Source organism: Triticum urartu, chromosome 2, assembly GCF_003073215.2.
Source record: "Triticum urartu cultivar G1812 chromosome 2, Tu2.1, whole genome shotgun sequence".
Classification (NCBI taxonomy): domain Eukaryota; kingdom Viridiplantae; phylum Streptophyta; class Magnoliopsida; order Poales; family Poaceae; genus Triticum; species Triticum urartu.
In genome coordinates, this window is record NC_053023.1 from 632,828,379 (window position 1) to 632,850,589 (window position 22,211).

At 47.4% G+C, this 22,211-nt stretch overlaps 3 protein-coding genes across 5 annotated transcripts; all 3 read right to left on the reverse strand.

Annotated features, from left to right (window-relative positions):
- Positions 1-555: 555 nt before the first annotated feature.
- LOC125539312 (GDSL esterase/lipase At5g41890) lies at positions 556-3,397 on the reverse strand. The gene is made up of 5 exons (XM_048702739.1): positions 2,777-3,397; positions 2,555-2,685; positions 2,214-2,456; positions 1,851-2,109; positions 556-1,775 (listed from the first exon to the last, which is right to left on the reverse strand). The coding sequence occupies exons 1-5, from the start codon at positions 3,024-3,026 to the stop codon at positions 1,537-1,539; spliced, it is 1,122 nt and encodes a 373-aa protein (XP_048558696.1). The 5' UTR covers positions 3,027-3,397; the 3' UTR covers positions 556-1,536.
- A 150-nt stretch (positions 3,398-3,547) lies between these two features.
- LOC125539311 (rho GTPase-activating protein 5-like) lies at positions 3,548-7,151 on the reverse strand. Its single transcript, XM_048702738.1, has 5 exons — positions 6,622-7,151; positions 5,157-5,277; positions 4,949-5,068; positions 4,435-4,665; positions 3,548-4,330 (listed from the first exon to the last, which is right to left on the reverse strand). The coding sequence occupies exons 1-5, from the start codon at positions 7,026-7,028 to the stop codon at positions 3,767-3,769; spliced, it is 1,443 nt and encodes a 480-aa protein (XP_048558695.1). The 5' UTR covers positions 7,029-7,151; the 3' UTR covers positions 3,548-3,766.
- Positions 7,152-13,549: 6,398 nt separating this feature from the next.
- LOC125539315 (ubiquitin fusion degradation protein 1 homolog) lies at positions 13,550-18,597 on the reverse strand. 3 transcript variants are annotated; one of them, XM_048702743.1, is made up of 10 exons: positions 18,380-18,597; positions 17,823-17,870; positions 16,962-17,039; positions 16,840-16,864; positions 16,722-16,754; positions 16,475-16,596; positions 16,252-16,382; positions 15,881-16,107; positions 14,141-14,406; positions 13,550-13,888 (listed from the first exon to the last, which is right to left on the reverse strand). In XM_048702743.1, the coding sequence occupies exons 2-10, from the start codon at positions 17,823-17,825 to the stop codon at positions 13,802-13,804; spliced, it is 972 nt and encodes a 323-aa protein (XP_048558700.1). In that variant the 5' UTR covers positions 17,826-17,870; positions 18,380-18,597; the 3' UTR covers positions 13,550-13,801. The 3 variants fall into 3 exon arrangements, with proteins under 3 accessions (XP_048558700.1, XP_048558698.1, XP_048558699.1); XM_048702741.1 differs by having other exon boundaries at positions 18,267-18,577; XM_048702742.1 differs by having other exon boundaries at positions 17,823-17,867; positions 18,265-18,577.
- Between the last annotated feature and the right edge of the window lie 3,614 nt (positions 18,598-22,211).

Consider the following 22,211-nt stretch of genomic DNA (forward strand, 5'->3'; position numbering starts at 1 on the left):
GCGCTTGGCATTGGTTCTTCCTGGGGTTACCAAAATGCTCTCTCCCCTCTTTAAATGATGTGTCATGTCATTTTTCCGCTTATGTGGCATGCTTAGCATCTGTCCACGGTGGAGCACTGGGAAGGGCCTAAATCCTTATCGTTAACCGCATCACCCACCTAAGATAACACCCGTTGTAAACCAGCGAAAGATCTTTTTTGCCTGCCGAGTGGAACCCGTCGCTATCCGGCAAGAGGGGGGCGAGCATTCCCTGGGCCCCGCGCGCGCGTAGTGCGCGTCCACCTCCCGATCCGACCGCTGATCGAGACCGATCCGACGGAGCGGAGTGTGGCGGCGTAGGATTCGGCACACGCACACTCCCGCTCGCTAGCTCGCTTTAGACTTTCGGCGCCGCGTGAAGGAACAAAATCGTTTGCGCGTGAACGGATCAGAAAGTCGCCACTTGATCGGCCGTCAGCATCGGGAAGAACGTCGGAAAACGTTTGGGCGCGAGCAAGAACACTGCAAAGTAACGAAGAAACCCAAGCAGTAGTAGTGATCCTGGACGGCTGGACATAGAGACAAAAGGTGAACATATGTAGTATGGCTGTGTACATCTGGTCTGATCTCATCTGATCCCGGAGCGAGCAAGAAGCAGCAGAGCAAACTAATTAGACAGGCGCGTACGTGTCGAAAGAAGAGAAGCTACTGCATGCGCACGGAAGAATGGTATTCGGCAGGTGAAGCAACTGCAAGCTACGTACAAGTAAGCAGGTCGCTAAGCGGCTGCGTGTGCGCCCGGCGCCGGAGGCTCCGGCGCGTCGACAGGGCGGCGGCGGCCGCAGCGGCACGGGCCGGAGGCGAAGAGGGAGAGCCAGGCGAGGACGGGGGTGCCGAGGAGGACCAGCCCCGCGGGCACCATCCAGAGCCGCGCGTGCGCCGGGTGGAACGCCAGCGCCCACCACACCAGCAGCGCCGCGCCGCCCAGGCCCACCGCCACCAGGCTCGCCGCCGTGGCGGCCACGGACGAGAACGACGACGACGACGACGCCACCTTCGCCGCGGCCCCGGGCTTCGGAGGCCCCGCACCCGCCTCCATGGAAGGCTACGTACGCGCCTGGCACCGCCCGGCCGTCGTCAACAGACCGAGTCCAAGTGTTGCGCGCATATATACCCGCGTGGGCGCGTGGCGTGGCGTGGCGTGGCCGGAAGCTGCACCGGCGGCGCTGCGCAGAACAGTCCCGTAAAAAACGTGCGCTACCAGTCTCTACTCTCTACTGCTTCGCACTTATGCACCTCTGTACACCGCACGTACGCCGGTATATATTACCGTCCGTCGGTCGCTCCGAATGGTTCCTTTCGACAACAGCGATCTACTTTCCGGCCTTCACAAAGGAGCCAAAGGCAAACAGCGGAGAGAAGGAAAAAGAAAAGAAAATTGCCGCGCGTCAAAGTCACCGTCGTCCGTCACGTTCTACACGTTTGCAGACGTGCAGCAAGTGTTGCGCCGGGGAGGAGATATTCCGCGATGCGGTGCATGCACGCCGATCTCCTCGTTCATCCGTATCGACGCTGGAACAAGGCGCGGACGTTGACGGGCCACGCATCGGCGGCGCCGCCGTCGACGATCCTGCCGGCGACGATGAAGTTGACGGCCTCGGTCGGGTGGAACGCGTCCCAGAACACGTACTTGGAGCGGTCCTCGCACAGGGTGGCGGAGCTCGAGTTGGCGACGCCCATGCAGAGGAACGGCGGGAAGCTGCCGCCGCAGCAAGGGTCCAGCGCCTCCTCGAAACCTACGACACAGATCCAACTCTCAGTCCACGAAATGCGAACCTGCCTGCAGCACGCAAGAAAGAAAATCCTGCTACCGTATTGACGGTGCTGCCGGATGATCTCCATGACGATGCCGTGGGTGTTGGTGTAGACGAACGCGCTCTCCGGGCCCGTCTCCTGGTTCAGCCTGCCGATCATCCTCTTCAGCCTCCTGTTGTAGCCTTCGCAGAGCCTGTTCACAGCCGCCGAACACTCGCCCGCAGGGATGAACTCCAGGGCGCGCACGTACGGTATGCAGCCCAGCGGGCCGACGTCGGCGATGACAAATTTCCTAGCCCCGAGCTCGTTCAGCCGCTTCGTTTTGGAAGCGAATTGCAAGATGGTGAGCTCAGAACGGGAGCAAAGCAGAGAAAATTACAGTGCTGGTGACTAGCGAGTTAGAGGTGATCGAGTGGCACCTTGAGATGAAATGCCAACTTGGCAACCAAGGCGTCCTGGAAAACTGCAGGGTCAGGTTTCTGTCGTCCGAAGAATGGCACTGCAGGTGAGAGGTACTCCAGGATGTCATTGGATCCAGCAGCCACCGTGAAGAGCGCGTTCCCCAAGAAGTCGGCCGTGGCATTCTCCCCCATGGTCTCCATTACCTGAGCTCTGGTCTTCTCAAAGTAGCTGATTTGCTGTCCTAGTGGCACCCTTCCGATCTGCCAACCCAACCACATTTTCACACAATTGCAATTCAGACAGACAGACAGAAAACAAACCAAGGGAAGTATACAAGTTGAACAGAAAAATCACTTACATAGAAGGAACCGGTCTCGTCGAAAATGCCGGAAGAACCAGAAGCATAGTTGGCTCCACTATTGATCACTTCAGCACTAGAGTTTGGGGCCAAGTAGGGAGGAGCAAAGCTCTCCTGCCCCAAGGCTTCACCTGAGGGAATAGCACCAAGACATTTTCGTCAGATAAAACATGGACAGTCTAAACAAAGTTTCTCATGAAAACCCATACTTGCTACTATTACCAATGACATCCGCAATGGTCCTGCCGTTTGTGAATCTCCCGGTCGGCTTGCCGCCAGAAAACGAGAAGTCGACGCCGTATGGCGGGGTGTTGGCCTTGGAGAGGGTCACGAGATAGTCGTTGTTCCCCGCGTCGACGAGGGAGTCGCCGAAGATGAAGAAAGCATGAGGCGATGCCGGAGATGGGCGAAACAGGAGCAAGATCACTGCTGTGAAGAGGGAGGGGCAGCAGCGGGGAGGGAGCACGGCCATCCTATGCTGAATCGTGGAACGTCTCTAGGTAGGACTGCATATATCCAATTCTCGTACGCTGGGCGCACTGGCATGCTGCATGCTTATGGTGCCTGCTGCATCGTATCCGTAGTACCGTTTGACAAGGTCATTGTCTGACTGCTTCAAGAGGAGATTGAACTGTCCCAACTGAATCTGGATGAGAAGATTGGGCGCAGTACAGGCGAGCTGTCAGACATGCTAATGGCTGCTATCTTGTTCGGCTAACGGGGGAATGCATCTGTCTTACAAAATAATAATAAGTTTCCACAGCTGCACTGACAATAGAGAATGGCAGATGCATCCGTACTAAGGCAAATGCATTTATAAAGCCATTCACTGGCAATACCGAATGCATCCCCTTGGAAAAATGGAATATATACTGCCATTTGCTGATAACGTTCCACAATGACTTATCATAAAATTTGTATAAGAACAGTGCAGGGATCACTAGCTTTCTAGGTACATAATCTAGTCGAAGTTCACTGTGACTACTCGTTCACTTATATAGGAACCACATGATGCAATCTTTCACACGTTGTCGTCAGTTAACGATTATAATGTACACTGAAATCTGCAGTACCTACAAACTATAATTGGCTTGGCTAACCGTTTCTACTCACACAAACTAGAGGAACGGCCAATCAATCAACTAAACAAAAAAAGAAGCAAAAATAACTCCATTAACATTACATACAATCCCATACTATCTCGCTATCATATCATACCCAAGCTTGTCTTGCTTCTCTGGGAGCATCAAACACAGCCACGTCTGGGGCCTTCCTCATGGACCTACTCAACTGAAACACGGGGTGCCTGCACAGCCTCTCCACACCTTTCCTGAAACTAAATCTGTCGAACAAGCCCTCCGCGTTTCTGCTACCAAATTCTTTTCCGGAACTGTTCACTCGGCTATTCAGATCGCTGTGACGTGGAGGAACTCCACTGTGGCACTTATTGTGGTCCATATCACACTTCTTCTCTTGTTCTTCGAAATCATTTTTGGAGTTATGGAGGACTTGTTGAGCCTCAGATAGGAACTGTTCGGAAATAGCCTTATCAATCATCGGGTGATCGACCCTCTCCTGAGTTGAACAAGTGAACGGTTTCGCCAAATGCTCCGGCGCCTGAGGTTCGTCTTGGTCATTTGGGGAATCGGAGCATGACTGCAATGTCATGGATGCTGCAGCTGTCTCCTCCCTTTCCCTTACGGTCCTTACGATCAAAGTCCTGAGGAAATTCATCACCTGAACTGCATGCATCAGGGCGGTTAATGGATCGGCCATCTGGAAGAGAAATACCATGGGGTTAGTGTATGCTCGCGGATGTGCTTGGTCACACAGGGTTTGCTCTGCAGGTAAGAATAACAAATAGTAGTATTTCCAATAACCTGAGTCATGTTTGGAGCAAAAACCATAGCGATGTTTCGTGCATTCATCTTGTTGTAGTTTTCAAGCTCCACAACATCGGCCATTAGATTAATAGCCCAGTTAAGTAATGCTGCTTCAACTGGCGGTAGCATAGAAGCAAGGAGAGCGCACTCCTCTTCTGTGTTGCAGTGCATTACTTGCTCTGGAGTCAGCGTGTCCAATACTCCTGTTGGAAGTTCCCGAAACCATGCCTGCAAAAGAGCACGATAGGTCACGAGAGGATGTACGAGAAAAATGGTTAAATAATGTTTATCTAAATGTAGCCATTGCCCACAAATATCTCTCTCATTTTCAGTTTCATGCTACTGCTCAAACTTAATGTGTATGGTTCCTTCCTGAATGTTCATCTTTAAGGCTCTAAACATGTTGGTTTTGCAGAGAAATTGCGCTCACAGCATACTGTCTGCTAGTCTTAGGTATCTCTTGAAGTTGAAAATAAAAGAGAGTTAGCGTTACAGCGGAAGTTCTCAGCACCTTTATCAACCCAGCCAGGCAATGTAAGTCAACTTCATCCGGAACTACGCCGCTGTTTAATTGGTCTCTGACGCAGATTTCTTGACCATTCTCTGCGTTAATTCTGAAGATCCCTTCAATCTAAGAACACAACAGATATAAATAAGCATTCAGAGGGCTTGAAGCTGGTATTTCAATTGCTGATTTATTAGCTTACAACTGGCCATACCTTAAGTCCTTCTCGTAGATACAACTTCCTCTGCATCATCAAGAGTATCGTGGGCACACTATTTCCTCTTTGATCATATGAACATTGCAAAGAGGTTGGTGAAACGCCAAATACACTTGCACTGCACGGGAAAATATGACTAGGACAAGTTAGCAACTAGCACTAAGTAATAATCTGGAGCATCGAGTTTAAGGTCTTATGATATTTAGTTGACGCTTCATATCTAGCTTGAGGCAAACGTAGCAGAAAACATACAATCTGAGGCAACTGTTTCTTTTTAAGGGACTAGGAAGCAACGGCAGCAGTATGACAACGTTAAATAAATACTGAGCTGTATTAAATAAATACTGAAATCCTGTCCTGATTTGATGTTAACAACCTAAAAAGATGATGCGAATGGCATTAAAAATACAAAAGGTAAAAATAAACAAAAATCCCATACTATGTCAGATGCAAGTACAGCTGCTGAGATCAACCTAATCCAAAACATAAGCTAGACGAGAAGATTCCCATTGAGCTGCCCATGCCGGCCAGGTCAGACACCTAAAAAGTCCCAACTTCAAGGTCAAGCACATAACAAATCTGGGTACGAAATCCAATAAAGAGCTCAGCCGTTAGCCATGCAACAGAATCCCAAAATCAATTTATTTCGTTCATCCGCCGGTCTGTGTCCTCAGAATCGTGTTTCCACGTATCTTCAGAATCATGGCAACTGTGCCAGGAGCAGACCACTAGACCAGCCCTCAACCAAAAATGAATAAACTTCTGGGCTAAACAGTTTCCCACTCCTTGGCATGGATCGTAACCTTATAACTTATAATAGTACCATAATTCACAGAACTTCTGATTCAAAAGGCACCACTTGTCCTATTTTTAGATCCACTTGTTGACCTAATTAGTTAAACATTTTTTAACGAATTCCACTGTTCGTACCCTGTATCTTCTCTGAGTGCATAAGCATAACAAGAGAATAGCAAAACACAGCTCATTAAATCAGCATGTTTGCATCAACTACTCAGGAGCCTTCCTGGCAACAATAGTCGTACCTAGAGTTTCATGTGCTGTTAAATTTCTTATTTTATTTACCTTTTGCACAAAGTAAATAACCGTGTTCCGCTTGAAATGAAGTAGTACTAAATAGTAAATATCCTTATCGTGCGGAAGTATCTGATTGAAAATTCCTGGTTACCCAAAAAGATATACGAATTATCCTTGTTGTGTCGAAGTCTAAAATGTCTGATCACCCAAAAAATTATACGTTGTGCTGACAAGTGCCTAAAAAAGATACACGGTCCAGAAACTAGCAAAGCATTGCGCGCGGCTTGTTTCGATCACAAATTCACGAAAACTATACTACTCAGCTGTCAGCAGTCAGCAGCAGCGCCGATAAAAGGAAATTCAGCAGCACAATCAATACTGCAACAAAGAAACAAACCAGGTACAGAGTGGGTGGCAGAGAGCTGACCTGACGCCGGGCGTGGGGCGGGGCACGTCGGGCTCGAGGTCGGCGGGGAGACCGAGGAAGCCGCCGAAGCGGTCGAAGGTGACGTGCGCGACGTGCCGCACGTCCATGGGCCGCCCAATCTCCATCCCCTCCTCCTCGCCGCCGCTGTCGCTGTCGTCGTCCTCCCCCATCGCGCCGGCGCTGCACATGACCAGCGACCGCCGCAGCGCGCCGACCACCGCGCCCACCAGCCCGCCTCCCCTCCCGGCCTGCATCATCGCCGACGGCGGCGAGGCCGTCCCGTCGCTCTCCGCCTCCTCTTCGAACTCGTCCTCCTCGAACTCCTCCTCTTCCTCGTCGTCTTCCTCCTCGTCGTAGGTGCGCGACGGGGAGATCCCGAGCCCGAACCGCATCTGGAACGGCGCCATGGCGGCTCCTCGGCGGTGGCGGTGGCCGCGCTCCGCCGCGCGGAAGGGGAGGAGGATGCGGGGAGGCGTGCGTGGGGGGCGCGACGCGGGCGGGCGGGGTGGGCGTTTGCCGGGTCACGTTTGCTGCCCAGTTTTTATAGTCCTCCCTCTGATTTTAATCCATCCGATCCGAGGGATCTAATCTGATTACCACCACCACGGCGCTCGGCTTAGCGGCTCGTGATTACGCCCACGTCGCCGGTGCTGCTGCCTGTCGTCGCTTTCGATCGTGTTTTCGCTTTGGCTCGGCACGCGATTATCTTTGGTTTGAAACGGGGCGGGACAAAGCGGAGCGGGGAAGTGGTTGGATTATGGTGGAGCATTAGTTAAGTCCCGGCGCTGGTTAGTGGGGCGGAGTGGGGAGCCGCAGGCCGGGCCGGGCCGGGCCGGGTCGACCGCCACGGTGCGTGCGTGCGTGCGTGAGGGCTTTACAGCCTGGGCGGGCGGAGCAGTGGCAGTTACGGCCGCAGAGGCCGACTTACCACGTGCCCCGCGTCGTGCTCCGTCGACTGGGTCGCCAGTCACCCGCCACCACGCCCCGCGACCTGGCCGCGCGCCCCGTGCGGGGCAGGCAGCGGTGGCGTGGCAGGGATCGCGCACCCCGCATGGCGCCGGTTTGGTGCCGAGCCAGAGCGTCGTGCTATGCAGCCTTCGTTCGTCGCGTGCGGTGGTCGGAGGCTTACCGTACGCGGCTTGGTACAGCAGTTGGTTGGGGGAAGGGCAAGTGCAGTACGCGGCTTTCCGAGCGTGCCCGCGCAGCGCCTCCGTGAAAAGACCCTCAGTAATCGCGACGTGACAAGCCGAGCCGGGCACGTACGCTCGCCAGACCACATGTTCACGTCGGATGCCGCCGGTGGTGGTGGCACGTGCGGCGTATGCGGAGCGTGTACAATTATTCCGCTCGAAGAAGAGGTTTCTGTGTGTATAGTACTTCCTCCGTCACGGTTTAGAAGGTGCGCTTAGAAATTCTCTAGGACTGGTTATCTATTGGTTGTGAGATGGGCTAAAAAATAGCATTCACACTACGCATGCATATAGAAATAGTATATCGGAGTACTAATTAGCTACTAAAAATAAATGCAAAGCGCTTAAACCTTGTCTATTATGAAAATGCACGTAAATTTAACTGTGTCTTCTAAACTGTGACAGGAAGTACTCTCCTTCGCGCGTGTGTTAATTAATCAGCCCCCACCTACGTCCCCTGCTCCAGCTCATGGCCGCTTCGCAAAGCAAGAGCGACCGGGCGGAACACGAACAGCCGATCCCGCGTACGTATCTGCTGGCTGCTGCGTGCCGTACTACGTCGCGCCAGCCGCTCCCCGACGAACACAAGAGGTGCTCTGCTACAGGGCGGGCAGACAGTGCGGTTGATCTGCATGCTTTCGTGTTTGTTGCTTTGTGTGAAAGGCGACCGTGCACGCAGGACCACGTACGTACTAACTCGTGTTCATGATCCGCTGTGGTGCAATTGTTGCGTTGCCTCGTCCCGGTCTCCTCCGGGCAGCCTCTATGCTGCGTGCACGGCGCACCAAAAGGACCACTCCACGCAAGCGTCGCATAATAATTGTCGCTGGTGGATATTATGGGGCGGATGGATCAGCGCGTTCGTGTGCGTGCCGTGGTACTTTTTTTTTTGAGATCTCGTGCCGTGGTACTTGGCAGGTCGTGACTGACGCTTGATCGTTTTGGAATTTCCAACTGTGTGTCCACGGATAGGACGATAGGGATATATGAGCAGCCGATTTCTGGAATCTGGGTGCACCGGAACCAAGTTTCCATGCAAGTATTGAAAAACTACGAAACGACAAAATCACTCACATGATTCACATGTGTGTTGATTAGAAAATTAACGTGTAAATTTCTACCATACAAGAATATGATCGGCGGTGTTGTGGTAATGGTAATTCTACCCATTGGTCTCGCCTAGTCCCACATGGCAAGTCAAGGAAGTCTAAATAAATTGTCGTGATCAACAGGTGCCCCTTTGCCCTTGAGAAGAAGATTTTAAAGACAAACTTGGAAAATAAACAAGGGCAAAGGGGCACAAGTCTATAATATACTCATTTAGGGCATTTTCCATCAGCGACCCTTGAGCGCGAGCTAGTATCGGTCCGCAGGGCGGTTCACACGCGCTTTCTCCCGCAAGCCGGAGACAAATGTGTGAGGGTTTTGTGGGCATCCAGACATTGTTGTCTATGTATACACACATATATTTGAGTTTCCAGTCAATACAATTATAGCATGGATAATAAACGATTATCATAAACAAGGAAATATAATAATAACAACTTTATTATTGCCTCTAGGGCATATTTTTAACATCCACGGAGATGAAGCACGAGGTGGACGCCCTTACGGCTGTGTGGCAGAGCTGCCGTGCCAGGCAGATCGAGGCCGGCTTGCCGGCCAGCTCACCCAGATCTCTGACATGAGGACGATCCCACGATGGCGATGGGCTCCGAGGACACAGCTTTGGCGGCAAGAAAGGGCAAAGGTGCCTAGAAATACCATTCCGCCATTTAGCACGGGTCAGCCCGGCGGGAGAAAAGCGGAAAAATTGAAACTCGAGATAGAAGGAGAGGTGGAGACGATGAAAAAAATAGATCGATTGATCAGGGCAAGAACGGAGTAAGGTGAGAAGAGGAAGTAAGGAAAAAATAGAGATGGAGGAAAAGAAGAACCAAGAGAAGAGGGTGTTAGAAAGAGATGGAGGCGCGTTGGCTCCGAATTAAGCAAGAGATGGAGGCTCATAGACCCCAAACTAAGAAAGATCGGGCGAGAGTTGATCGCATGGCCGAGCTGAATCGGTTCCTCGTGTTGGATCCAAACCTAATGGATCCAGTGGCGCGAGATTTTTGGGCGGAGTCTGGATTTGATCATTCATTTTACAAAACTCGAAGAAGGGGGCAGTCACACAGCAGGAACATGTGAATTGTACATGTCGCCGGCGAAATCCTTTGGTTCATGCAACTTATCGTAAACCATATGGGTGTTTGCTTGATGTGGTAAATGTTTAAATTTAAAGGAAATCGAACTGTTTAAATTATGGAAGCTGAAACTTGGCGATTCTGAGTTTAGGCCTTATTTGCACAACCTTCGTATCCATAAGAAGCGTGCTGCATATGACAGATGACGATCATCGATCTGGCGGCTCTGACGGAGTTGCTCAATGCTCATGCATGGGCGCATGCTCCTGTTATTCTATCATGTGCTGCATGTATCACTAACTTTTGCACGCGGAGACAAGAACTATCAGATTAACCTTGATATCGTACCTTAAAGAAAGATCGGTAGCCTCTTTCCGTTATAAAATTAGGTGGGTAAACAACGACAGGTAGATGGGATCGCGAGCGTTGCATGCATTTTCCAATTTTTAACCTGAAAATCGACCGTCCAACTTGTGTTACCGTCAACCTCAAAAAAAAAAAAAAAACTTGTGTTACCGTCACGGGCTAACATGCATGCATGCTTACTGCCTTACTGGTAGCTTTGTTGGTGCATGTCGTCGTATGTGGAGGTGGCTTGTCGTGTCTCGTCACTTGTTTTCCGTTATGCCGACCCACCCCGCGTCGACAAGACAAAGTAGTCTATATGCAGATACCTCGGCCAAATTACGTTTTCTTTGGTAAAAGGACAGCTAGCTAGCAGTAATTTTACGTGGGTTCTAAGCATCGCATGGGCACCGGTCCCCAGCCGGTCGATCGATCGCTCTCTGGGATCCCATGCTATGCTAGCTTTTCTGCAGAACCTCACCTGCACGTCGTCCGTTAGGGCGTCGCTTTTGGACGAGAAAGGGCCGAGGTGACTCGATCGAGTCACTACGTGCTTGCTTGTTGTTGTTGCTTTTGCACTTGCCTGATTTGTCTCCTCGATCGTTACGTCTTGCTGCATCGGTCGACAGATTGTTACACGAGAGCTTCTTAATTATGCTCCATTGCATTCTATGATGCATCTCGTTTGGTTTGACTATAGGAGCATGTCATATTAATCCTTGAAGAATGATGGGGTTTAGGTGTAGGTGTAGCCGCTTAGGAATGGAATTACTAGCTATGGAGGACTGACAGGCAGACAATCGAGAAGAAGTAACTAGGGGTAGCGACCGCGCGTAGGCCAGAAGATGCGAGGGAGTCACGACTATGGTGGTTGACAGTGAGTTATATATATGCACTACTTATTAAAACTTCTTTGAAAAACTTATTCCCATTTCATCAGTCAGCCCAGCCATGTATAGACTCTCTCTCCGGATAGAAATGGCGCCAGCCGACACTGGAATAAACCCCTGAGCTCTAAAACCTTATTAAACCCCACGAATCAACAAAAATCATCCAAAAGCTTGGCACGACGGGGACTGGGGGACACATGAGCAATTAACATACTCGTACCCCAACCGTAATGTCCGAAGAAAAATGACGATCGTGCATCCTAATCATCGATCAGGGGTCACAATTATTCAGTGCTCCTTCGATGAGGACACGCGAGGCAAACAAATCCCGCTTTAGGCGACGCGCACACTCATGCTTTGGTGCCTAACCACCATTATTTCGAAAACCACACTCATGCAAGTGCACACACACGAGCTCTCGAGAGAAAGGAGGAGAAAAAGGAAGGAGAAAGAGGCAACCACCGGCCCGGCTACTTGAAGACGTGCTACCTGAAGACGACGCGCACCCACAAAAAGACGAGGCGAACAAAAGCTACTATGCCACCAAGGTGTGGTAGCAGCGGCATGTAGCGCTTGTTGCTTAGCCTCCAAACATGTCGACGTCCGTGGCACTTTCGGACTCGAGCCTCGGTCCTGTCGATTCCATGTCCATCGGTGGCCTGGCCACTCCCAACAACGGCAGCGCAACAAGAAGAGGTCCGCCGACGATGCAAACAATGGACGACGACGACGGCGACGTCACGGGGACGCAGCCATTTCGCTTGCCATTAGATTAGGATGCATCATCTTTGGACTGATGGTGCGCATGCATGCATGCATTGCATGCATTTCCATGGGCGGGGATGACACTGACGAGTGACGAGTATGATATGCAACTATGCACTCGTGATAAGTTTTCTTCACCTTTTCCTGCCTGGTGGAGTAGGATACCGTCGTTGTTGATGCATGGTTAGGTCAGGGCCGGTAACTTGGCAAGCAAAAAAAGGCCGTGGGGCCCCAGCCTTTTGCCTGTTACTCATCAAATCGGTTAAGCTCCCTTTACTGAGTGCCACCGAATTGCCAGTGCTTCCCACGGTCATGGTCAGAGAGCCAGTTTTGGTACATGGCACTATCGCAGACGCAGAGCACCCATGTGTAGGTTTGGCGATTTGCCACAAGTCTAGCTTAGACGTGTAAAGCTGGTGCACGATAAAAAAACTAGCAACTGTCAGGGAGCTCAGACCAGCTCGTTTCCGATGCGTGTAGACGAAGAGTGCTCCGGGGTCTGTGCTCGATCTGCATCGCTGCATAAATGAACATGGGTAACATTTAGGGAGGAAGCTGTGAGAGTTGAGACTTTCGGAGGGCAGTGAGCGAGGTAAGGAAGAAGGGTAGGTCGGGGATTGAAGACGAGACGCAGCAAAAGTTCATCGGTTGTTGCATACAGAACCTTGTGGTTGTGGACTCGGCAACTGTTGCACAATGAATCCTATACTAAACTGTAGGAGTGCATTATGGCTACTCGTGTAGTCGTGTAATTAAGCATTTGTCGAAAGCATTCCGAGTTCCTTCTTTCACAAGCAGGGCGCGGTTTCAGGTTCACCCTATGGATCCATGGACCATGCATCGGCCTAGTACACAAATCTGCGCCGGAGTACCGGGTCTAGGAAGAGCAAGGGACTAGTGTAGCTGTGGTACAAAATGGCAGGACCGAGGCAGCGTGATGATGGATGATGGGTGCTGAGGCTGAGCAAAGACCCTGGATCTCGGCGGAGTATCATTTCATTTGCCATCCGGAGCTTTCAATACCGAGAGCAACCCAGCTAGGCCAAGTAGTTGGAGTCCTGGAGATATTGGAGCTCTTGTTTCTTCAGTAAAGACTCGGCAAATTCAGCGACAGACAAGAAGAAAAACGTGTAGTACATGTCACAATCAGTCAGTGATATCATTTTGATGCCATGGACTTTGTGTCATCGCAGGTCAAAAGATAGTTTTCTTCATCTCATCAGTGGATCAATCGCAATCTACTGACGCCGAAGCACAAGAAGTCCAGAACGACAACACCCGTTTCATCGCCAAACAACATGCGTATACTGTTGGCCTGCTTTAATCAGCTGCACTCTGTTGAGTAATCAGCACGCTGCCAGGGTATTTATTTATGATAACCAGACTATCGGTGGCTTAACAGGGCCCAACATTGATTGCTCAAGCTCATCTCAAGAATCTGGCCTGCCTGCCTGCCACTGAGGACCATAGTTTATGTCACATCATCATCGCTTTGATTTCCTACTAGTCACAGTTCTGAATCAAAGAGTCTGAGAGCAATTGATGAGACTGAGACTGGAACAGAATACCAAGACTGCATACTGGCAAATTGTTGAGAAATGATTGTGCTACTTGACAAATAGATTGCCATCGAGCTAAACCGTTTATCACTTCATTTTCCTATCACACGCGGTTGGTGTGCTGATTCAGACGAATGCGAAGTGGAGATACAGAGTTCACTACAGCTACCACAGTAACCAGACAACTTCCAAGCAAGATGGCGTGTTTGATTGCGAAAGTTGTCACTGGCAATAAATACCAGCAGCAGCTAACGCTTCAAGGAGTAGCTCTTTCCTGTGAACGCGTTGAACTTCGGCTCTTCCTTCTTCGGAGGCTCGCTCCCTTTAGCAGGCTCCTGTTGGCAGCAATTGAATAGAAATTAGCGACTACGATTATGTTAAATATCGTGTCTTCTTACAGAAATGTCATACATAACTGGTTAGCTTTAAATGAAAATTTTAGTTTTTGCACATAAATGATTCTGAAATCATTTCAGCATCCGGAATTTGTCTCCGAATACACTGAACTTGAAAGGTTTAACTTGCTAAAGTAAAAATTCAGTAGAGAAAAAGAGCATATGAACAATTTTTAAAATAGCAGAAACTACCTTCTGTGCTTCTGCTTCTTTCTTGCTGCTTGCACTTGAACCAAACACAAGCTTTCCTGTTTTCTGGCGCGTGGATGTGCTGGCTCCTGAAGGTGATGCAGTTTGCTGATTTGCCCTTTTGTTTGAGTCTGAAGGCGCAGAACGTGCAGCCGCAGTGGCCGAAGAAGCTCCAGGTGCTGGTTGTTTTGGGCCCTTACCATCCAACCGTTTTCCTGAACCAGTGAATGGTTTGAACTTTGGTTCATCTTCAACGATAGCCTCTTGATCTGAAGATTGCCAAAACAACATAGTTTCAAAAGGGGAAATATCACAACTATCTTCAGCAGCCTATAGAAAAGTGGCATAGGATGTCCAACAATACTTTGAAGCAGACTAATAAACATAAAATACATCGAGTTGGTCATAGTGACTGATGTATTTATTTATGTACAATATTGTTTCCATTTCCAGGTGGCAACACCAGTAAGGCTGCCTTCGGTTTGAAGGGATTGTGGAGGAAATGTAAAGGAAAATAAAACAGAGGAAAATTTTACGGAAGTAGCGTTCGGTCTGCAGGAACGAACGGCTAGAGGAAAGTTTCCATAACCTTTGATTTCACAGGAAATAAAACATCTGCCGGGAGCTCTTTTTTTTGGCAGAGTCCCTAGGCGAGGCACAGGAAAAGCTACTACTAGAGGCCCACATGGGGTGCTTGGGTCATGTGCTGCGATTGGTGGGTCCCAAACCTTTTGCATGTTCCTAATTCCTTTCCTGTGAACCAAACGGTCTTGATTTTCTACTTCCCTTGTTTCTCTCTCCCATAGGTTTCTACTAGCACCCCAATCCTATTCCTGTAAAGGTTTTTGTTCCTTTGTTTTCTATACATCCATTGTGAACAGGGCCTAAATAGATCTGCAGCTAAGCCTGGGAATAGTTTGGACTGAAACTTAGTTTTTGGATTGGCTTTTGATTTGATTTCTATATAGATTTGGCCTCTATTGGATTGAGATGGAAACCAGTTCGGTTTGGTTTGGGTTGTGCCTAAGAATGGACTGGATAGGTTTGGGTTCATATTTCTTAGTCCAAAACAAGTGCAAACCATGGTTTGAGACCAAATCAAGCGATTAGTCTGAGCCGCGCACCGCTTCCACCTCCAGCCAAACTTCAAAGACGCGATCGGACATTGCTGCTGCTGCCCACACGGCCACACGCACTGCAAGACGGTTCACGTATGTATGTATCCTATGCGGCGAGGGCGTGCACGTGCGGCTACAAAATCGATCAACCTGTCTGTGTGCTAGTCTCTTTGGGCTAGCTTTGCACTCGTACGTGTTTGCTCTCTAGAGGATCCAAGCTACTAGTGCTTCAAATCCAACAGCCGCTGCTGCTGGCCGGAGCCCGTCGGCTGTCACGAGCTTTGACTACATTCATGGCGTGCCCTCTTATGGATTTGTCCACGGTTTGAATCTGTGGGTTCAATCCAAATTTTGGAAATGGTTTGGACTGGGTTGAATGGAGAGCATGCATAGTTTGGTTTGGTTTAGATTCTAGATGAAAATATTTGGGTTGGTTTGGTTTGGTTTGGATGTGTGGCGTGTATTTCTATAGACTGGACTGGTTTTAGTTTGGATGTCAAACTATTCCCAGGTTTATCTGCAGCTATAAAACGTATGCCAGACAGGAACAATAAATTTGTTCAACAATAACGTAAAACACAATCACATTCAGCAACTATGATTTTGACAAGAGTAAAACACATACCTTCAGCAGGTGCCTTGCCTGCAGGAACTATGGGACGCTGTGGTTTTTCAGGTTCTTTGTAATCAAGAGGAGGTGCAAAGTCCACCTCACAGTCTGTCTCAATAATGCTAACTGCAGAAGCAGGTTTTGCTTCAACAATATCAATATAATACTGTTTGTTGTTGTAAGCTACCATGATGCTGTCGCCCGTGGTTAAGCAAGAGAAGTTTCTTAGAGTTTTCTCCAAGCTGCAAAGTTACACAAGCATATTAATGATGACAAAATGAATTAAGTGACTTTAATAGACAACTCTAGCACAAAGTTATCAGTTATTAACATGGTGAATGGCAAAAAAAATGAATGGGTTTTAGTGCAAACGTCTAGCTACTGACATGGCTTTGGGATTCGAGATGTCCAGGAAATCAGTCGTGTGAGGCTGCAGCTTCACATATGTACCCTTGGGAAGAGTAGCATTCTTGACACGCACAATGTCACCCTCTTGAAGAAGCATGTTTTGCATCATCTATACATATGAGAGAAAAATTATGTAACAACTCAGTCGGAATACTTTTCAACTGAAGAGAGCAGTAAAGCAAGTTCACTCATAGCACATACCCAGTAGGGCATGATGATCATGCCTTCTTCTGCTACAAACTCCAATACACCACAGTGTGAAATCCTGTCGGTGACACCATTGTGCAGTTCAAATAGCATAGGATACTCAATGTGCAGGGAAGCTGTTAAATCAAAACCAAACAGTTACAAATGCACATAATAATATTCTCTCAAGAGTGATTAAAGTCAACAATATGAAGCTACGACATTCAGCCTAAGGTCTAATGGAAGAGGATTTGAGCTTTACCCAGACGATCAAGGGCAGATGGCGGCATTATTACTGCATTGGAAAACATAGAACTATATTAGAGTTAAGTGATATTGAAACTGAAGAACAAGAGGAGAGAAGAGGCTCCAAGGCTTACCTTTGTCACCACCTTCCAGGTGTGGCTGGAAAATATAAAAATTCAGAAAGATGGTTATATACAATTCAGATTCTAGCACTGCTAGGTACTAGCAGATAAAATTGATACCGCAAGTAGAATACCTTGTCAAAAAAAGATGCTGGATAGCAGCGGTACGTTTGCTCAAAATTACTAGCATGGTAACCATATCCCGCGTAAAACTGCATAAGAGAAAATTTGGGTTAGCTAAGCATATGCGAACTACACCAAATACGAGAGAAACTAACTACTGTGGCATCTGTTCAGAAAAGCTGTTCTAAGCTAAGAATGAAAAAGGACCACAATACAATAATTACGAACGCCATGACTATCACAGGAACAGAGTTAATCAAGATTAACCTGCAGATATGCACATTTGCGTTAAGGTGTGAAGTATTTTGCAAACTATTCAATAAGAAAGACAAATCGTACATACATGAAGGGATGATCCAATGATTAATTAGTCCAGTTCACAGAGGGGGGAACAGCTTTACCACCGCGCCAAGGCTCCCCTTCCCAGTTCACGTAGGTGTATTACTAATTTACTATTAATTCACTCGAGGTGTAAACAAGGAACAACAAGAAAGTACTGTGTACTAAAATTAATTCGATGTGAAATTTATTTTTTTACCAAAGTTATCTCCGGATCAGTTTATTGTTAGTATGGTCAGACTAGCAATGACTTTCATCAACTGATATTCAAAAGAATCCTTCAAAGAGTATGAACATAACCAGATTCATCTATCAAATGCCACACTTGAACCCTATCTTGGCATTTGTAGGCAGAAATAACTTGGCACCAAGCATACAAATACGAAATATAGTCACATATACAGCCTAATTCTCTTTTCTTTTTTTTTTCCTTTTTTTTGCAGGTATACAATCTAATTGTCTAATATAATATCCATGGCAGTACGGCACTTAGTTGCATAGGAAATTTCAAGGGCAGTTGAAGTAATGCATACCATCTTGAGTGGACCTTTGCTTCTACTTCTCTTGGACCTGTTATTTACCTGTAAAAAACATAAGCGAGTATGAGGGGAAACTATTTAAGCCGCATAAGAAAATGTACAATATCGCAATTCTCCGCAACGGAGAACTAGGATGACAAGGAAAGTAACACTATTTAGCTCCTTATATCCAAAGGATCCGAACCAAAATTTCAGGATTATCAACAAGCTCGAAACTTTACAGCGAAACACAAACTAGCTCCATCACCGGTACAGTTATTTATTCATTACAATTTATAAGTAGCGCTAGATTTTCTTTCGAGCAAGCCCTGGTTCCAAGCTAACAACAGCCAGCCTAACAGCATGAACAGATTCCAGTTCCAACACTACCCCGAAAAATACACGGTGGCGGATCTAGATGGCGCGCGCCCAGAATCTCTGGGGTTCTAATGCTCGTACCTCAGAAACCAAACCAATGGCCGGAATTGCCGACGGTGTCGATACAGTACGGACGCACCACCGGCCAGGAGTCGCTCTGCTGCAATCAATCGAGGAGGGGGAAAGTCGCTTACGAGGGCGTGAGGAGATGGGATCCGAGACGGGATGGATGAGACGCAGAACGGGCTACGATCGGAACAGATTGCCGCGGAGGGGACGGGATTGGGAGGGGGGATATCTGTTGGGATTGCGTGAGGTTTCCGCGGAGGAATATAGAATCCGGGCGACGCGATGCGATTGCGAGGGGGAGAAGGCCGAGCGCCGGTGATGTGGTGGAGCAAGGCAGTCCGCTCGCCTTCGGGGATCGGAAACGGAACACAACAGAGAGACTGGCAAGGGGACCAGGAAACTAGCCCGACGGCCCAGGCCCGCTGGGGAACCGCGCTTCCCCTGGGCTCGGGGCGTTATAAGCGCGTGACAGCTATGTACCGCCTTTGCGTGTCGTGTATTAGCTCTCGCCTACAGTGCGGTGCTACTGGATTGGCCCAATATTGTTGCTGCGCGTCCCGAAATCACTAATTAAGGAGTACTCGTTACAAAGAACACTTCACTTTCCTAGATCGCGACAAGTGGCATACATGCAGCGCGTCACTTGTCGCAACCTGGGAGTTTATCCTTTTTTCGTTGATCCGTTTATTCAAAACGTTTTATCTCTTAAACCGTGCGTCCAAATCTCGAACCGTTTTCACCGTTGGATTCCTCCCGTTGAGATCTTCAAAACTAGATCCCATGTTGATAGATTTTGACGAACTTTTTTTTCACGAAAAAACCGAACGAAAAAACTGAACCGGGAGCATGGTTTTTTCCCTTTCCGAAAGAGGCACACCCGTGCCTCTCGCGAAATCACAACCGTGCCTCTCGTGGAAGCAAAACCGTGACTCTCGTGGAAGGAAAAAAAAACAGAAAACGCGTTTTTTTCGTTTTCGAGAGGCACGACCGTGACTCTCGCGAAAGCACAACCGTGCCTCTCGCGGAAGCAAAACCGTGACTCTCGTGAAAGAAAAAAAAAGAAAACGCGTATTTTTTTCCCTTTCCGAGAGGCACGGCCGTGACTTTCGCGTAAGCACAACCATGCCTCTCGCGGAAGCAAAACCGTGACTCTCAGGAAAGAAAAAAAAACAGAAAACGCGTTTTGTTTTTCTCTTTCCGAGAGGCACGGCCGTGACTCTCGCAAAAGCACAACCGTGCCTCTCGCGGAAGAAAAACCGTGAATCTCACAAAAGAAAAAAAACAGAAAATGCGTTTTTTTTCGTTTCCGAAAGGCACGGCCATGACTCTCGATAAAGCACAACCGTGCCTCTCGCAGAAGAAAATCCGTGACTTTTGCGAAAAAAAAGAAAACACGTTTTTTCGCGCAAATTTTTTTTTTCAATTTTTTTAATCAAAAAGCTAAGAAAGACCGAGGGAAAACCAAAACGTCGAAAAAACCCGGGAAAAAACCGTTTAAAAAGCCGAAAACGCGTGTGGAAAAATAAAAAAACAAAATCCGAAGGAAGCGTCCAGAGCGCGACACGTGGCGAATGGCTGAGAGCGCGCCAAGTGGCGCTGATCGTTGCGAAGCTCCCGAATTAGCGCTCGTTAACTAGTTGCTCTCGTTTTTTCCACTGGTTTTATAGGTCTTTTTTTACTGTTTAGCATCAGTTTTCTTTGGGTTTTATTTTTTTCTCTGGTTCTCTTATGTTTTTCTTTTTTTCCTCTTTCTTTTTCTTGTTCTTTCTTTTCAGTTTCGTCGTTACTTTCTGCAGTTTTCCCCCTTTTTTTGCTTTCCTTTTTCTTCTTTCTTCTAAAACAAGTCTATTTTTTACACATATTGTACATTTTATGTATACATTAGGAACGTTTTTTATACACATTTTACAATAAGTTTAACACTTTTTCAAATATACTTTTTTTTCTCTACTAGTTTTTCTAGCCTTTCTTTTGTTTTTTATATCCTGGATTAGACATTGTGGGTGTGGATGATTGTAATAAGTTTCAAAACTCTCATGCCAGAGAGAGACAACAATTTGTGGTACTCACTGGTTTCTCTTTTGCAATAAAAATGGGAACCACGGGGCGGGGGGCTAATTGTGGAAAGAATGTCTACTTTTTTTCCAAACACATCATATATCTGTCGTATACATCTAAATTATCTTCACTATTTGCAAAATAGTTTGTTCAACAATTTTCTGCATATGTGTTAAATATTTTTCAAATATACATTGAAATACCAAACCTTTTTTAAAACAAATTGAATATTTTTTCTAATTCTATAAATAATGTTTTTAAATATAAAAATAAAATGTGTGAACATTCTTTAAAATGAAATTTACGTTTTTTGAATGATGCAAAACATTTCTTTAATTACACATATTTTCTCATTGCAACATTTTTAGAACATGTTACATACAAAAAAATGCATGAAAATTTTAGAAATGTCAACTTTTTTTTAAATTGGTACATAATTCTCTAAATGCTCAGCTAACATTTTTATTTACCATACATGAACATTTCTTTAATGAATGATGAACACTTTAAAAAAGATTAACTAAATTATTTGTCATAATATATGTATTTAGTTTTTAATATAGAGAGGAATGAAAATGCACATGTCTGACGTCAATGTGACAAAACCACATGACTACTAAGGCCAAACAACTGTCGTTCTCTAGGCGAGCTTGGCTTTCGTCTCGTTAAAGGCGAGACATACACTTGATCAAGTCTCATCAGCCCCATATGTTATTTCAGCACACATGCAGGGCCTATGATGATCCTTGGGGAGGGGGCGCTTTTCTTCTATACTAGACCGTTAAGGCGCGTTGCCGTGCCCGTCCATTCTAAAAATAATAATATAAATATCTGAATGATAGTTGGGAACTTAAAATAATTTATGTATTTTGAATGGTTCAAGTAACATCGCTTCAAGCCCACAGCCATAGAGAAAGATTGATTGATCTTTGACAGAAGAAAGATTGTTTGATTAAGGCAGAATTGTGCTTGAATGTGTAACTTCAAGTTTAGTTTGGCTACGAGAACACTTTATTTGGGCCAAGGGGTAAAGCCCATAAAACTTTAGGAAGGTGCAAAAAGAGTTTTGCGGAGGCTAGGGGGCCAGACGGCAGGGACCCTGGCGTCTGGGGCCAAGGACCCTGGCGCCTGGTCTTGGAGTCCGAGAAAGACTCTTGCCTTGTGTGCCAAACCGACTTTGAGGAGGCTGTTTCTCCAAGAAACGACCCCAGGGCATAGCATATAAATAGAGGGGCAGGGCTAGCACCCGGAACACATCAAGATTCACCAAGCCATGTGTCGGCAACTCCACCCTCTCTAGTTTATCCTCCGTCATAGTTTCTGTTGTGCTTGTCGAAGCCCTGCGGAGATTGTTCTTCACCACCACCGTCACCACGCCGTCGTGCTACCGAAACTCATCTACCACTTCACCCCTCTTGTTGGATCAAGAAGGCGAGGACGTCATCGAGCTAAACGTGTGCTGAACGCGGAGGTACTGTACGTTCGGTACTTGATCGGGACGAATCGTGAAGGTGTACGACTACATCAACCGCATTGATAAACACTTCCGCTTAGCGATCTTCAAGGGTATGAAGATGCTCTCCCCCTCTCGTAGCTATGCATCTCCATGGAAAGATCTTGCGTGTGCGTAGATTTTTTTATTTTCCATGCAACGTCCCCTGGCAGTTTTTTGGGTCTACATACCAAATCCCAAGCCGCCAAAGAACTACATGTCTCCCCATGTTCAGTTTTCTTGCGCCAGAGGCATCTTCTTCTATAAGTGCATCTAGTGCCCCTTAGTGATTTTGGTGTATTGAAGACTTATAGGTTAAGGGACTAATGAGTTCGTGAGTGTGCACAGGTCTATAAGTCTATGAGGAGTTTGATATTTACGATGAAAGTCGACCCCTAAAAATAAAT